At 51.7% G+C, this 17026-nt stretch overlaps 4 protein-coding genes across 4 annotated transcripts; 1 reads left to right on the top strand and 3 right to left on the bottom strand.

Annotated features, from left to right (window-relative positions):
- Positions 1-7443: 7443 nt before the first annotated feature.
- On the bottom strand, positions 7444-8505 carry BJX68DRAFT_276873 (aldo/keto reductase family protein; the record flags this gene model as incomplete). Its single annotated transcript, XM_071048210.1, has 2 exons — positions 7444-7995; positions 8098-8505. The coding sequence occupies 2 exons, from the start codon at positions 8503-8505 to the stop codon at positions 7444-7446; spliced, it is 960 nt and encodes a 319-aa protein (XP_070904568.1).
- A 1924-nt stretch (positions 8506-10429) lies between these two features.
- Positions 10430-12338, bottom strand: BJX68DRAFT_262056 (major facilitator superfamily domain-containing protein; the record flags this gene model as incomplete). Its single annotated transcript, XM_071044348.1, has 7 exons — positions 10430-10717; positions 10836-10944; positions 11022-11264; positions 11339-11714; positions 11771-11922; positions 11972-12140; positions 12191-12338. 7 exons carry the CDS (start codon positions 12336-12338, stop codon positions 10430-10432), a joined length of 1485 nt encoding a protein of 494 aa, XP_070904567.1.
- Positions 12339-12918: 580 nt separating this feature from the next.
- On the top strand, positions 12919-14208 carry BJX68DRAFT_252470 (uncharacterized protein; the record flags this gene model as incomplete). Its single annotated transcript, XM_071042573.1, has 4 exons — positions 12919-12976; positions 13023-13124; positions 13188-13356; positions 13413-14208. 4 exons carry the CDS (start codon positions 12919-12921, stop codon positions 14206-14208), a joined length of 1125 nt encoding a protein of 374 aa, XP_070904566.1.
- A 157-nt stretch (positions 14209-14365) lies between these two features.
- On the bottom strand, positions 14366-16930 carry BJX68DRAFT_262054 (GcvT family protein; the record flags this gene model as incomplete). The annotated part of the gene is made up of 1 exon (XM_071044347.1): positions 14366-16930. The coding sequence occupies one exon, from the start codon at positions 16928-16930 to the stop codon at positions 14366-14368; it is 2565 nt and encodes an 854-aa protein (XP_070904565.1).
- Positions 16931-17026: the final 96 nt, after the last annotated feature.

Raw genomic sequence — 17026 nt, 5'->3', positions numbered from 1 at the left:
CTAATGAAATCCTCGACGTCAGGATATGCGGCAGGGAACATGCCCTCGCTGAGCCGTCGGACTGGACTCGGGTTCATGCACTTTCTTCCTAGAACAAACTTCCAGCCTCAGTAGGTGAAGGTGAGTAACCTCGACTGCCTTGCGGGCGAGTATCATCCTGGCGACCAGACATTCGGCGTCAGACAAATAATGCTGAAGGGGTGAACATGGCGGGAGTGTAAGCCGTAGGGGCTTATCCTTCATTGCCGATCATTCTTACAGGTGAGCGGAGGCTATACTGGAACGGACAGTCACTTTCTAATAAAGTACTGTAGCTCGCCAAGTAGATTTTAGTCATGGAATATGAGCTTTGGGGCTGAACGGAGCGATCACCAAGTGAGATTCTCCGAGAGGCCCGTACCCGAGAAATATGACATTCCGAACCAGTCTACCGAGTCAGGGAAAGGCGCCCTCTGTAGAGACGATCTAACTTTTTGCTTGTTCCTCCGCCGTTCCGCATGCAGACGGAGGGTCGGAACACAAAGGTCTGCTTGACCGGACAAACGGTCGATGGCTTGAGCTGGAGGAAGTTGAGAATGTCTTAGTTACCTGTCAGCCTGGTTACATGCAATGTCGCGCTGGACCTCAAAAGGGGATCAAATTACATAATGTGGCCAAGGATTGCGGAAACAGATCGACACGGTCCAACAACCGGACAATCAAGAAACCCCGGACTCCGGGTAGATCCCTCTGCGGCAAGGAGCTATAAAACCAGCCAGCGTATGCTCAGTGTCACTCGAGTTTCCAAAGAACATCCCGTTCAGCTTGATTTGCCGGAAAGTCAGACACGATGCATATCTCACTTCTCTCTTCAGTTCTAGCCATCACATTGGCCGCTCCTTCCCTCGCCCAGGTCCCAAACTGGATCATCCCCGAAGCCGGCCAGATCGGAAGAATCACCGATCCGTCGAGGGCTTACTGCATTATCGATGACGGCCGCCTCGAAGCATCCCCCGACTGCACACTCTTCACCTCCGACGGCGAAGGAGGGTTCGAATCTGCCAATGGGTGGTTCACTCTGAACGAGGAATCGAACGAGCTCGAAATTGCGCCTGACAAATCCGATTTCCAGTGGCAGGGACGACCTAGCCCGATTGGCGTACGCATTCCCATCTCCTTTTAGACTTTAGACTTGGGAGAACCATGGCTTTACTGACCTGAAGAACCAGGGCTCTACCGAGTTGCTTTCGTACTTCACCGCTACCGACGAAGAACCCGTGTATGGACCAGCTTGGAACCATATCCCGGGGACGAACTACGTTGGGATCTGGACGGGTGACTTTGGCCCCGAGGCTCCTGTGTGGTTGAGCTTTGTGCCCGAGTCTTCTTGAAGCCGGGGGATCTGGCGACTGCACGCTGAAGAAAGCGGCTGATAATGGAGACTGTTAACCGCGGCTGTTGTGGAGGATATAATCACGGTGTTTTAAAGAATATCCGTACCGGCACAAGGCTAGGAATACTGCTCGACAACCACGGGGTCGGTCCTGGATGTGAGATGCTCGGATGGCTGGACTGCTATCTATATTCCGTTAGTAGCCCAATAATAATCGACCATGCGAGGTCTCCTAACCTGAGTATTCGTCGAATCGGCAATCTGCTCGTGCATAAGACTGTTGTCGGCCAGTCGGGGGTTCACAATCCCCTCATCCGCACACAAGACTCCGCATAAATGAATGAGGCCTAAGCATGCAACTCACGTCTTGGTCCGATTTCCATGGGACAATAGATTTCCGATAGACTTTTCTCAGGCGCCCCAAACATCGCAGTTGATGAAGCTGTGTGAGCCTTTTAGTGATAGATCGTCATCTACCCCAGGATGATTCTGCATTTTGCGACAGTGAACACATATTATGGATTGTAAAGTGCGTCCTATGCCACCAGGTTAATGATTCATAGCCAACATTGTATGTAGGTCTCGTGAAGATCTAGTGGCCGAGCGTACGCCGTAGGTAAGAAGCGGCGGGTCCTTGGAGAAGTGGAGTTGTCTTTTGAAATGTACATAGGCAACTACAATGACTACAACAATTGCATAGTCTGTATATAAGCCGACAACAATGAGTAGCAAAGAGGCTCTCGATGAGGGCAGAGACTCAGCCACCTGCCAGGTCCCTAGTCCTCGAGACATGCCGACCCTACAGAAGTGGACGACCGTGATGATCGTTCAATAATGCCCTTTGATCCTAAGTTTCGATATGAAAAAAAGGTCCTTTATTGCACCATTCTAACACTCAGGTTCGTTTCATCTTGCTTTATGAGATGATGAATGCTCTATGTTGCTGTATAATGGCTTTGTTGTATATACCAAGGGCATCAAACAAGGGGCATTGGGGACTCGAGAAGATAAATACCGCCATCTTGCCCGTTAATCTGCAGCTACTCAGACTCATCAATCGACTCACTCGATATTTACCAGCACTTTACCTAACCCATCCTCAAACACCGATTCCAATATCAAAACAAGGCCAATTCAACCAGTACAAACATGTCTTCAACAAACAACTCGTCGATCTCTTCCAGCGGGACTACCTCCTCAACAATCTCGGATAGCAGCAGTCGTTTGCAGCAGCGCTAAAAGCCAAACGAGACAGACAAACCCTTAACTTGATCGTCGCCGTGGGCAGAGCATTGGAGCAAGACCCGTCATGGAAGACTGAGGCCGAGGCAGTCCGCACCCGCGAGATGTACAATTTACGACGGGGCCAGATCGTCGAGCGCACCCCCGATACTGCTGCGGACCTCGCCAACAAAGGCGCACCTGCGCTGGGCAAAGTGCCCTGGTGGGGCTGGGCGAAAAACGACAAGGGTGCGTATGTAATGGAGCGTGGAACTATAACCGGTATACTCCCCTTCAAACACTTTATCCTCGTCGAGCCTGCTCAGGAGGAGGACAAGGAGGCTATGTTGGTTGCTGACTTAGGATCTACTACCTAGTCCGGTTTATGATACTGCTCTTTGGACTGCGCTTAGAATTAACAGGAAAATAATATGTTTTCTTTTTTTGTTCTTTCTCAATGGAATGAATCGCATCAGGCTGTTATTAGGCACAATTTCCATATCAGACCCACAATCAATACCTGATTTTTATTGAGTACCCAAAAGACTTATGCGTAGTGCCAAGGGGCCATGGTACTGGAACGGACATGTAAAAGATTCAGTGTGGCCTTTGGATCCTGCCCTTTGTGATACTAATTGCAGAGGCCTTAAACCATACCCAAGTAATAGAAATTAGCAAGACAGGCCGGGTTCAACTCGACGTACTACTTGGATTTGGATTCAAGATGTTCCGCAATAACTGCAGTAGGATATTGCTGATTTGGCGAGGTTTCTCTCCAATTTGAACCATTCCTTCCGCTATCAGTAGCTCTTGACAGCCGTCTGCAGATGCCATGCGACAAGGTGATCAAATAACGTGAAAACTCACGCTCGGTTCTGCAAAACGTCCTCAGTGGCAAATCAGGGGGCCATGTGCTCACGGAGAGCGTTGAGTTTCTCGAGAAGTAAAAATCGTCAAGCTTGGAGAAGGACCCGCGGGAACTGGTCAGAAAGGCTGTATCTATGCTTGATGGAAGTACCAAGTTTCTTTGTCTTTTACGAAAGATCCTAGCACGCATGGCTCCTTTTCATGTTATTTAGCTATATCTAGCGAGCAGCCTGCTAGATAGCCTCTTGCTGAATACATGTGTCTGCTAGATCCGAATTCTCTTCTGGAGCCTCGGCGTAATAAGTACTTACTAAAGCTATTCTAAAAGGCTTCTATATAATATCTACTTAATATATTTAATCTATAAATAAAATTTACCACCACACCTTTTAATGAGGTGGTAAAACTAGTTCAAATAGTAAATTAAGGAAATAAAGCTATTTACAAGTAATACTAATTGTGGAAGTTACCAAGAGCCATGTAAGGGAAAGAGACCTTTAGAACTGCTGAATTCAAAACACTATCCTAGGTTTTACACCATCCTTTCTATAACTGAGGTTACAAACGCGGTGCGTTGACACCAAACGAATACCGACAGGGATGTTGGTCAATGTCTCGGATAGGCACCACCATCGTTCCCACCTCATTTTTCCCCTCCCCGGATCCATATCGTTTATCATCCCAAGATTTTATAGCCTTTAGGGAGACGATGCTGAATATTCCGATATCCTCGAGTGCCAGGTCTGCGAGACACAGCATACAGACCCAGGATCATGGCCCTAGTCGACAAACGCGGCTCCAATTCACTTCATCATCTAGCAGCCACTGAGGTATTTCCCTAGGCTTAGAACCGCTCGCAAATTCTGCGGTTGAGAAAGGAGCCGGCCTCTTTTATCGTATCCCTTCCACGCCGTGACGTCTGGGAGGCGGTTCAACGCGACGCTGGTCTCCACACGGCTAAGCGGAACTAACTAGTGGTCCGTTTCATGCTTGAGGAAACGTTCGCGCGCGGGCTAGAGGTCAAGGTGCAGGCGGAACTTGCAGATATAGATGTCTATTGGTGCTCTCGCGTTGTTCCGGTTGGGATTCGGAACCATATGCATCCTAGAGCCTGAAAGCGTACTTGCCTGGCTTCTTGCGCTCGACACGCGACTTTGAATAATCTTTTATAGTTTTAGATAACAGTGTAGACCGGCAGACGCGTGAAAGTTTGAAATCGCTTAATATTGGTTCTTGACTTGACACGACGCATTCCTGGCTGGCGCCACTCGTACCGTAGGGTGCGTTGGAGCCAACTGCCATTCCTCTGCATGTTCCCCCCAATACTCGCATGTTCTCCCACAGACTGCACGCAGGTCCTTCCCAACAAGTCTCAACCCAATGACGTGGTCCTCCAGCGGTACACTCGTTCCGGGGATCCTGGAGGGGCCCACCCATGAAATTCCCATGATCGGGTCAGTGGGTCTGCCGAGGTCTCTAGGTGATCAATAATCAATAATCATATTAGGAGATTATATATGTACTCCGATAGCATGCTATTAACTTTGTATAGCTACCAAGGAGACGTCATTGACTACCTCATGGGTATAAATAGACAACAGGACCCAGGTGGGGTTGTGCTCAGGACACCCTCGTCTCTAAACATCCTTGAATCATCAATTCATTAAACCACAAATAATCGACTTATCATCTTCGGTTCATTTCGTCCAGAATGTCTTCGTTAATTGTTGATGGGCGGTACCCTCCTGTCCGCGGCTCTACCCTAAGTGACGTGAGCAGTGAAGAACGATCAAGCGCTATCGATTTCGTCAACCGTCATAACTTTGTCTTCGAGGAGTTCGACCATGCTAAAATGACTGCTACCTTCCTCCCAAATGCTGTTGTTTACCATAGCCACGGTACTATCAGTGGCCACAAGGAGATGAAGGAATTCTTTGAGAATGTTTACGGATTCTTCATTCCGGGAATCTCTCGCAGTGCTACCAACCACATCGTCGATCGTGATGAAGATGGAGGTGTCGTTGTTCGGTATCAGGAAATGCTCATCCGATATGGCTGGCCAGGCGACGACACGGCCGTGTTCGGTCGAAAGGATGTGGTTAGGGAGAATGGACTGCCGGCAATATGGTGGATTGGGACCATCATTGACCGGCTTCGAATGACAGCTGATGGTTGGAAGATTTTTGAGCGCTATCTTGGAACGCCTTTCAGAAATGGCGCTCTCGACATCAATCGAGCGCCTTAGAAAGTGTCGCCTGCATGTGACCGCTCTTCACATAGGAGACCTTCTAGATATCAATATTGGTAACTAGCAATCCCTGATTATGTGGAAGCAACTAACAACTGATAGGAATAGAGAGTCAGGAATCTGTCGAATTCGGGGATAATCCTTGTAAATACATCGTCCGGTTTTAGACCAGGTTACAAACAGAGTGTGTTTACCACCAAACGAATAATTACCAGAATGATGATTGATGTCTTGGATAGACGCCGCCCCAAACAGGATAAACACGGCACTCCACAACGCCTGAACAGTGTCAACAGATTATTCTGACTTATGCATGGTTCAGTATTTATGCCTCTATCAGTTGCTTTATTAGATTGGATTGCTTACTATACTCTAGTATTTAAGCGATCCTTTGTGGCTAGATCGAAAGAATCGTTCCTTTATTCAATAATTACACCTGGATTGCCGGTTGATAGAAAGCCAGTATACCTTCCCCCTTTGGCGCATCAAGTATGGACAGCAGGAAAAAGAATTTTATGTAAAGCAAGTTCCACGCCATGATCAACGAGCCCGGGGTATTAAACGCCCATTCGAAAGGTCATTGAACGGTAAATGTCCTCTTTTTTCTTCACCCATGGACGCGTATTCTAGGCAGATATAAATATCCCCGTCTCGGCAGCAGATCTACCAGCAATCAGAAACATAACGTACCTCGATCAGTCGATACGGTCAGTATTTTTCTACTCTATCCTCAAACCAAATTCCCACGACCTCAAACAAAGCCAACCAGCTGCATAACACAATGCCTTCTTCACTAACTCCTCAGGACCTCACTCGTTTGCAGGAGTGCATGACGGTCAAACAATGCCAAAAGTTCATCCGAGAACTGGAAAAAGCACAGGAAGCAGAGGCGAGATATAAGTTCCGACGCGGCCAGATTGCCGTGCGCATCACGGATCGGTCTTCCTTCGCCAACATATGCAAACACGCGATGGGGAAAGGGCCCTGGTGAGGCGGGGCAAAGAAAACGGACCTTGAATCCTTGCCTGCGGGTGACTTGAATGTCAAGGGACGCGGAACGATAACCGGTATACTCCCCTTCAAACACTTTATCCTCGTGGAGCGTGCTACGGTCGAGGACAAGGGGAGCATACTGATTGCTGACTTGGCTGACACCCAGGTCATGCACCTTGATGATGGATGCGGCGTGCTGGTCCCAAAGTAGGTCAGAGGACACTGGGGTTCTGTATTCCCCGCGATGATGCAAATCTCGATCGGCCCCCAATCATTTGCGAAGGGGTGGTTGTTGATGTCAAGCATGACTATCAGTTCTGCTTGTTGAGCCAGGGGCTGCTGCGAGACCTTGAGATCTACTAGTCCGGATAACATGATACTAACCCTTGGAAGACCGGCCACTCATCCATGGATAGCTTCACGTCGAATTTTGACAGTTTAATAGCTTACCCAAAGTCTACACCTAATTTTTACTTACCACCCAGAGCTTCGTGCGTAATAACGGCCTCGGCAGAACGAAGAGCCATAGTACTCGAACGGTCATTGTAAAACTAGTCGTGGAATAACGACCCGCTGGAATTGGTCAGAAATGCTGGATTTTTACTGACTGCGGACGAGCTTCATGTTAATCGAGCTTCATGTTATCAAATCTTTGAATTACGATCGACTGAGTCTGGAATATATTGAGGTTGCCCATCGCGTGATGTACTAGAACGAAGGATATCATTTCCTGATCTAGAAACTAAGCCTCCTCCGGCCAAACATCATAGCCAAAGGTATCCTTCATATTAACGAAGCGGAAATGCCGTCCCTCCGCAACACGATTGATCGCCTCAAAGTCCTCGTCGGACAACTCAATAGGCTTGAAATTCGACTCAATCCTTGCAGGCGTCGAGCTCTTGGGCAAAACCACATACCCCCTGCGCACTCCCCAAGCAATAAGCACCTGCGCAAGGGTATTCCCGCGCTTATTCGCAATCTCATTCAGGACCGGGTTCTCAGAGACCTTTTCACCCGTCGTCGGAACCTGGTTTTGCGACCCCAGCGGCGAGTATGCCATTGGCAAAATCTTGTTTTCGAAACAGAAGTTTACCAGCTCCGTGTTTGGGAGGAAGGGATGGATTTCGATTTGGTTTGCGTGCGGTTTTATCTCAGCGAGGTCGAGGAGTTGCTTGAGGCGGGGAATTGTCCAGTTTGAGACGCCGATTGAGCGCGCTTTGCCTTCTTTGTAGATCTTTTCCATGGCGCGCCAGGTTGGTTCCGGGTTATCTGTTAGGTCTTTGAGAACGACGTACTATGACACGACACCGTTAGCATAAGCGTACTGGATGGGAGAACCTGAATGAGAGAAACAGAGCGCAAGACCATAATAGTCAGGGTAACGTCATCTTCTTACCTTCCCATCGGGGCCGAGCTTGGGCTTCTCCTGCGTCTCCTTCTCGACCGCGATCGGCCAATGCACAAGGAACATATCGACATAGTCAAGCTGCAGCTTCTCCAGGGAATTCTGGAGGGACCAGAGCACATCCTCATACCGATGAAGATGATTCCAAACCTTGGTCACGACAAAGATATCCTCGCGCTTCACATCCTTGTTTTCTGCTAAAAAGTCTTTGATCGCCTGGCCGATTTCTCCCTCGTTTTGATAGTACCACGCGCAATCCAGCAGGCGGTATCCCACTTTCAGGGCAACTGTGACGGCTTTGTACGTCTCGCCCTGCGAGCCTTCGCTGGCGAATGTGCCGAAGCCGACGGCGGGCAGCTTGACGCCGTTGCTTAGGGTGCAGGTCTTTGTGGTGGACATGTTTTGATTTTTGAAGAGGTATTGTTCAGGTGGGACTAGAGAGTAAGAAAGAGCAAAGAGGTAGGTGTTGACGTTGATTTTTGGTGTTCGGCTTGCCGATTCTTATAAGGTGCGGACGTTCCGGCATCATGACATCATGAATACACAATGACCTGAAGAGCTTGCAGCTCCGGGTCGAACGCCGAAGAAGTCGTAAAAGTGGGTACGGCGACCCGCATCTCGACAATATTGAAGCCGTTTCTTGTCCACCGTTGCGGGTCGGGCGGGATTTGGCAAACCCCTACATTGTAGATATATCCCATTGCGCCTGGTGTATCTAGTGAGCGATCGTCCTACAAAGACTGCCAGGTCTTGAGACTCAGTTTCCCGATTTTGCCCCATGCAATGTTACGCCCTCAAGATAGACGAACCCTTTGATGATGCCAGGTGGACTAAATGACGATGCTGGGACATGAACATTCGACTCCCTTGCAATTAGGAACGCTGAAAATGCTCTGGAATCTTGAGCTATTTTTAAGGACACAATAATTACGGATCCTGAAGACATTTGGAATATAGTTGAAGTGATCACTCTGCTTCAGCCATCAAGCTGGGCCTTTAGCTCGACTGCAAAGTTGACCTTTTCTTCTACTACCCCATATAGATTGCATGCCGACATTGATAACACGCTGCCTCTGTACATCCGACTGGTCTCTCGGACCACAGTACAGAAACCGGCTGTAATCAAATGGTTGGAAACCAGGAACAGTCTTCATCAAGGTCTTCCAGCTTTTCCCGCGAAGCATGGACAGGCCTATCGCATCGAAGCATTTCCATTAACATCCGTCGAATCAATATCATCGCGTGCATCAAAGTAATTGAATGCCAGATCTCGTTCCTGCAGCCCGCAGCCTCCCGCTGCGCTCGCCATGCAATTTCCCGAGAGGATCAAGGGAAAGCTAGATACGGCGTCTTTGACAGCTGTAGAGATGCGTGGCATGATCTCGAAACTCCGCCCGATTTCCCCTTCAAAATCATCGACGGGCTCCAGCTCGATGAAACTGACGGTAGTCCCGATACTCGAGAGTTTTTGAACCAGGCTGGCAGAGAATGCGATGGGGGCCATTGCCGACGCGGTGGTCGCACAGTCCGACGTGGTTGGGGAAAAAATTATAGTAATGTCCCGAGCAGGCATGTGCTTGTCTGCTACAAAGTCTCGACAGATTATGGCGTGTGTCGTGTGGATCAACGATTGAAGATGGATATCTGGTTACGTCACGCGGTTCGGGCCTCATGCTTGCTTAGATGGAGCAGTTTAGTTCTATAACCTCACGCCGTGAGTCACGAGTGGGTCAGTGTTGACTGTTCAACCGGAATTCTTGCCGATGTCAGAGCTTTGTGCCTGTCCGCTTCTTATGCAGGCCGCGCGCCCGGCATTTCTCGACTACAATGGCCCCGTTCCAGAAGAGGAGGGCCGGTTTCATCTACCGCCAAACTTCGACCTTATGAGCCCTGATAAACAGCGGAAGGAAAAGGCACTACACACGGCACAGACGCTACAAAATCTCTCCTCAGTACACTGTTTCTAGTTCAACAAACCAGTGTTCTAAGTAAAACAAGACTGGAACACCCGTTGGCATCATGTTAGTATTATACCTGGGCTAGTTGTCATGGACTACAAGCCGCTGCTCAACAGCCTGTTAGCAGACGTCCAGAAGGAATGGACACATAGTGCTGGTGTGAACCAGCATGGCAGCTTCCCAAGATACTACTCCCATTATAGATCTCGGACGAGGAAACGCGGCTGCAGGAGGAGGATGGCCCATATGTGTCATGATGTACAGGCTTTTCCTGCTGATACTCGACACCCGTGACCTATTGCTTCACGTACCCCTTCCTCACCAGGGTCTCTCCAAATGTCTCACACTCTCCTGTTTCAGCTGCTTCACCTCTTCGTGGCCTCGACCACAACCTCCGCCTCGACCTCCGGCGTCCTGACCCCACCACCATCGGACTCAGACCCCGTCTCAGACCCCACGTCAATTTCCTTCCTCCGCGTATCCCGTCGATACAGCACAATCGCCGTAACGAACCCTGCCCAGAGGAAGAAATAAAACACAAACGTCGTCGGCCACCCCTTTCGCCAGCGCGGCGCACCGTCCGGTCCGGCCGTCGGGAAGAGCAGGAGTGGGACCCAGATGTTGAATGAGTAGCCGAATGTCATCATCGAGCCCTGGGTATTTTATGTTAGTTGTATGCGCTATTATTATGGGTCGTTGTAAGGTTGTTGGACAGGTTGAGATGGGGCGAGGGAAAGGGTAAGGGTCTGGGCCAGGGCCAGGTCAACGAACCATGATAAGAGCCCTCTCCTCGGAATCATCCTTGACGATTGTATTCACGGTCGAGTACAGGATCGGACTTGAGCAGCCCGAGACGCCGAAGAGGAACCAGGCGAAGAACCTAGACGTACGATTAAAATCCATCATCCAGGCTAAGCTAAGCTGTTAGGATAACGTGAAATGTTTTGGGTGACGTACTTTAATCCCGTCGGGATATTCCAAATCGACATGCAGAGCGTCGAGAACAGTGAGCAGGTAGAGACTATGGTATATATGATCCAGGAGGGGTATATCGATGCGAGCGTTGTTCCGAGCCACGAAGAGACGATTGTGATTGATTGGATGACCGTGGGGATCTGGTTGACTTTTGTCACCGGGTAGCCCTCGTCCTTGAGCCAGAGACTCATGTACCCACTTGGGTACGAGGAGAGTATCATGCAGCTTCATCCACGTCAGCCATATTCTTCCATAATGGGGGTATTAAGGGACCAGAAGACGGAAGATAGCGAACTCACGCATAACAAAACAAAAACACCCAAATATGCCAACGCCTTATACTCCTCTTAAACACATCCACACCCAACCGCCCCGGCCGTCGAATATTCGCCCGCTTCACCCTGTCCTTGGCAATTTCAATATCCCTGGCGGACAAGAAGAACGGCGGCGGCGAGTCCGGGATCCCAGGGAAAACCACAAACCCGATTAGTGCGACGGGGATCGTGAAGATCCCATCGATGATGAACAGCCACCGCCATCCGGGCATCCCGGCTACCCCGGAGAGGTTCGTGTATGCGGCTGCTTGGAGGTATCCGCTTACCATTGTGCCGAGTGGGTTGCAGATGAACCAGGTTCCGGCGCGTTTGAAGAGTTCGGGGCCGGAGTACCAGGAGCCTTTATCGATCAGCTGGGCGTGAAGCGGGGTGGGGGATAGAGGGTGACCGGCTTACCGAGGATAAAGTGTGTTCCCGCGAAGACTGGCGCTTCGAACATGCCGACGAGGAACCGCAATGCGTAGAGCTGGTGGACGTTTGTCACGCGGCTTTGGGCGAAAGTGCAGATTCCCCAGAGGATCTCGAGGCTGGGGAGGAGCCATCGCGCTCTGTACAGTCAGAAAGAGGTTTGCAATGTGGAGTATAGAGGCGACGTACAATTTCGGCCGCGACATCAGCAGCAGCCCTGGCACTTGAAACACCACATACGCGGTGTAGTAGCAGATATTAAAGTAGTTGAGCTCATTCCCGTAGAGACCAAAGTCCTCTTTCAGGCCGCTGACGTATGCATTGGTGATGTTCGTCTGGTCGAGGAATTTGACGAAGACTGGTGGGTTAGCTTGATGCAGGTAAAGGCCTGAACAATGACAAACATACAGCAAAGACAGGCAAAGACCAGAATGGACACATCGAGCTTGAACAACAGTTTTCGCTCTTCGGCCGGATATGCTGAGGGATACCAGTTAAACACCTCCTTGACTGCGCCCCACAGCGACGGGCGCGATTTTGACTTGACTTTGGCCATGCTCTCTCGTCTGTTGCGGTCTCCTGCATACTCAGTGGAAAAAAAACCTCCGCACTCGCACGATTTATAGCTGCTCGATCACCAATGGTGGAATATCCGCCCACTTGACGCAATCTCGCCATGGGCCATGCTGACATGCCCATCTTTCAAACGAACAAGAACGCCGTCTTGACACCTCCAGCTAACCCAGACGATCCCCAGGAAAATCCTCCGCTCCAAAGTCCAAAAAACCACCGCGCCCCTTCTAGCCGTCATCATGTGCTATGGCGTGTCGAACCCCTGCGGTTGGCAATGCACAAGGCCGGCTTATCGCGCCAACCAAAAACAAGCTCGCGCCCCGGGCTGCTTGATTTGAGACTAGCGAGTCAGTGATGCGAAATGGAGTGAGGGGGTGCATTGACGTATCGAGTAAGGGTCTTTCGGAGGGTTTCGCAAGGGGCAATGTCGTGCATGGATGGCGTGCTGCGTGGGTGATGATCGGATATCGGCGTTTGGTTGCGGGGTATGCGATATATATTGAAAATGGGCGTCTGGGACGGGATTCTCTTGATTGCCCGAATCGTGCATTGCAGAGCTCAATATGACGACTATACTTGACATCCCACGCTACGAACAGGTCCCCGAGACCAAGGAGGACCGTGAGTGTCGGCCCCGTCCGGATCGGCGATAAACTGACTCTTGTAGTTGACTGGGCCGAGCTCGTCACCATCGAACTGGACCGTTTTGACCAGCCAGGAGGAAAGGAAGAACTGGTCAAGCGGCTGGAGCATGCCGTCAAGAATGTCGGTACGTACCGTACCACCGGACCTCTCCACATGTAGCGCGTCTCTACGGTGCTAAGAAAGTCAGGCTTCTTCTATGTCAAGAACTTCAACATCAGCCAAGAAGAAATCGACCGGCAATTTGCCCTTGGCCGCGAATTCTACGCGCTCCCACTCGAGGAGAAACTCCAGTACCACAACACGCACGATCTCGAGCGAGGCGAGTACAACGGGTACCGTCCAGCCGGACATCGCATGTACATAACCATCCCCCCCTCCCCCTAAGACTCGAGATCAAAGCTAACACGCCTAGCCTCGGAAATGGCATAAAAGACAACGTGCAAGTGTACAACATCCCCAAATTCGACGGCCACCACGACCGCAGCCAACCCCCCATTCTCGCAACACACATATCCGAAATCGAGTCCTTCAGCCGCAAATGCCACACCGAAGTCGTCGAGAAACTGCTCCGCCTCTTCGGAATCCTCCTCGAACTCCCCGACGAAGACCAGCTCGTCCGCGACCACCAGTACGACGTCGAAGGCGAAGACCATCTGCGGTACATGCACTATGCCGCGCGCAGCGCCGAGGAGAATAAACTCGTCGGCGACCTGTATAGCCCCGGGCATACGGATCTGGGGACCGTGACGCTGCTGTTTCGGCAGCCCGTGGCCGCGCTGCAGATTCTGAATTCCGAGGGGGTGTGGAAGTGGGTGAGGCCGCAGGATGGGACCATCACGATCAATACGTGTGATGCGTTGGCCGCGCTTACGGGGGGGCTGATCAAGTCGAGTGTGCACCGGGTGCATGCGCCCCCGGCGGATCAGGCGGGGATTGATCGGTTGGGGGTGTTGTATTTTGCGAGGCCGAATAACCATGTTGTGCTTGATCCCATTGCGAATAGTCCGCTGTTGCAGAGGCTCGGGTTGACGCACAATGCGTTCACCGAGGTGGGCAAGCATCTGACGACCAAGGAGTGGGTCAAGGTGAGGCAGACGCAGCAGCAGCGGAGGAGGCAAGAGGCCAAGATTGATGATGCTGGGAAGTATACGTATAAGCCCAAGGACTTGGAGATTATTCCGGGGTTGTTGGCCAAGGTGTACAATTGAGCTTTGCTGTAGCAGTGAGGTTGGTCATTAACACATTATCATCATCATCCGTTCATATCATGCAACTGCCCTGAATGTGCCGCATTTCCTATCATTAATACCCGCTAAGCCTTTATGTCTGGTAGTAGGATAATTGTGAGAAAGCATTTCTACAACGCTACAGAACAGCCCTAACCGGGCCTTTCCCCTCATCACCCCGACTCAACCCCTCCCCAAGCAACCGCTTCCCCTCAGGATCAAACACCGGCTCCGCAACAACAGTCGCCTTGATCCTCCTGCCAAAATACCCGATCTGAACCGCCGCGCCCTCGGCAAGCCCAGCAGGAAGCCACGCATAGGCAACCGGCCTCCTTATCGAGAACCCAAACGCCGCAGTAGTGACATACCCAACCGCCGTATCATTAAGGAATACCGGCTCCTTGCCCATAACCATCGACACGCCGTCATCGACCGTCAAACATCGTAGCCGACGGGTAAGCGGTGTCTTGACGCGCCGCTCCAACGCCTCCTTCCCTACGAAATCCCCCTTTTTCCTCCCATCAATCGCAAAGCCAAGCCCCGCCTCATACGGATCATGTTCAGCAGTGACATCCATCCCATAGGTACGATACCCCTTCTCAATCCGCAACGCATTAAACGCCGCGCGACCGGCAGCGATAAGGCCATGTGGTTTCCCAGCGGCGTACAGCGCATCCCAGAGTCTCCGACCATGATCCGCGCTCGTCTGAATCTCCCACCCGAATTCGCCGACGTAGGATTTGCGGAAGAGCGTTACGGGGACGCGGGCGAGGGTTGTGCTTCGCGCGTGCATGTGGGGGAGGGAGTTGGCGGAGAAGTCTTCCGTGCTCAGGCTGCGCAGGACGTCGAGGGCGCGCGGGCCCCAGAGGCCGAGGGTGCAGGTGCTTGAGGTGATTTCGTGGACTTGGACGCGCTTCTCCGGGCTATGTTTCGTCTGGTATCGTGCTTCGCGGGAGAGATATGCAAGGTCTGTAGCTGAGTTCGCGCCGATCTGGTATGTTGACTCGTCGAGGCGGGTGACGAAGATGTCGCCGCGGATGCCGGCGTCGTCATTGAGGAAAAGGGTATACAGGATTGTTCCGGCTTGTGTATCAACGTCGCCGGTTGTCAGGCGTTGGAGTAGGGTTACTGCTCCAGGCCCGGAAACGATGAATCTGTGGAAAGAGGACATGTCGTACATGGCAACGGCATTCCGCGTCTTCCACGCCTCGACCGCAGTGATGGGTGAATAGAATCGGTTCGACCAGGGATCCCGCTCGACCGGTTTCCAGTGCGCAGGAAGGGACTGAAGGAGGTGTGCATTCGCCTCGTACCAGAATGGTCGCTCCCAGCCGCCGAGTTCCATAAAGACGGCGCCGAGCTGCACCTGCTGAGCGTAGAACGGACTCGTGCGGAGATTCCGGGGCGATTCACGTGGCTGCATGGGATGGATAATGTCGTAAATCTCGACAAAGTTCTGCTGTGATGTTTCCGAGACGTACTCGCGGTTCAGCTGGACTTGCTCGAACCGCGAGAGCTCACAGTCGGTGATGTCGACGCTCGACCAGCCCTGCGTTAGGATCTCTGCGAGCGCTCTCGCGACACCAGCTGAATGTGTCACCCAAACGGCTTCGGCGACGTAGAATCCATCCAGGTTCGGTGCTTGGCCGATCAGTGGACCCCCATCTGGCGTAAACGAGAACACTCCATTGAAGCCATCATCGATCTGACTTGCTCGCAGCACAGGTAGAAGTTTCTTCGACTCCTCCCAGGCTGGTCGGAAATCCTCCTCGGTGAATTGCAGCCGGGACGGCATATGCTTGTCATCAACATGATCCGGCGTGGGGCCAAGAGATCCAGCGACGACCGGCATGGGCTTGTGGCCGTAGTACCCGATTCCGTATCTCTCGCCGTGCTCGCGGTAGTACAGGTCCTGATCCTGGTGTCGGAGGATCGGCAAGGCAGCGTTGAGTCCGTTGGGTCGGTTGTTGACCTCGCGACCCTCGAGTCCAGCCACGGGCGTCGTCTTTGCGTATTGGTGCGCCAGTGGGAGGAGAGGGATGGATACACCAGCCATCGCCCCAACCTCGACTCCCCAGAACCCAGCGCACGAAACAACAATGTCCCCCTCGATAGTACCGTTTGGTGTCTTGACACCCGTCACACGGCCATCCCTCCTCTCAATCCCCGTCACGGGCGTCCGCTCCAGATAGCGTACCCCGGCCTCCCTCGTCCGCTCAATAAGCAACCCCGTCGCCCTGGCTGCAAGCGCCAGCCCATCACTTGGAATAAACAACCCAGCCAGAACAACATCCCTATCCAATAGGGGATATATCTCGACACACTCCTCCCTGCTGATAATCCGCGCCTCAACGCCCCAAGCCTGCGCATACCCCAATTTCCTCTTCAGTTCCTCAACACGCGCAGGTGTAGTCGCAACCTCCAACCCGCCAACCTGGTTAAAGGACCCCTGTCCGTCCTTCTGGATTGAGAGCAGTTTCTCGACTGTGTATTGCGCGAACCGAGTCATTGTTTTCGACGGGCTTGTTTGGAAGACGAGGCCTGGGGCGTGTGAGGTTGAGCCCCCCGGTAGAGGGAGGGGCCCTTGTTCGATTACGGTGATGTGATGCCATCCTCGGGACACCAGTTCGTCGGCGAGGTTTGCGCCCACGATGCCGGCGCCTATGATTATGATGTGTTGCGAGGGTGAGGGTGGGGGGAACATTGTGTTTGTTAGTGTGTATATGTCTGAAACATTCAGCGTATCCTACGTCGAAATAGAAGAGAAGCATTCAACTTCCACTACCTATACCCATCGTCG

This window comes from Aspergillus pseudodeflectus, assembly GCF_044049435.1.
Source record: "Aspergillus pseudodeflectus strain CBS 756.74 chromosome Unknown BJX68scaffold_3, whole genome shotgun sequence".
Lineage (NCBI taxonomy): Eukaryota > Fungi > Ascomycota > Eurotiomycetes > Eurotiales > Aspergillaceae > Aspergillus > Aspergillus pseudodeflectus.
The sequence above is the reverse complement of the archived record's forward strand: the minus strand, read 5'-3'. Positions and strand labels throughout refer to the sequence as shown.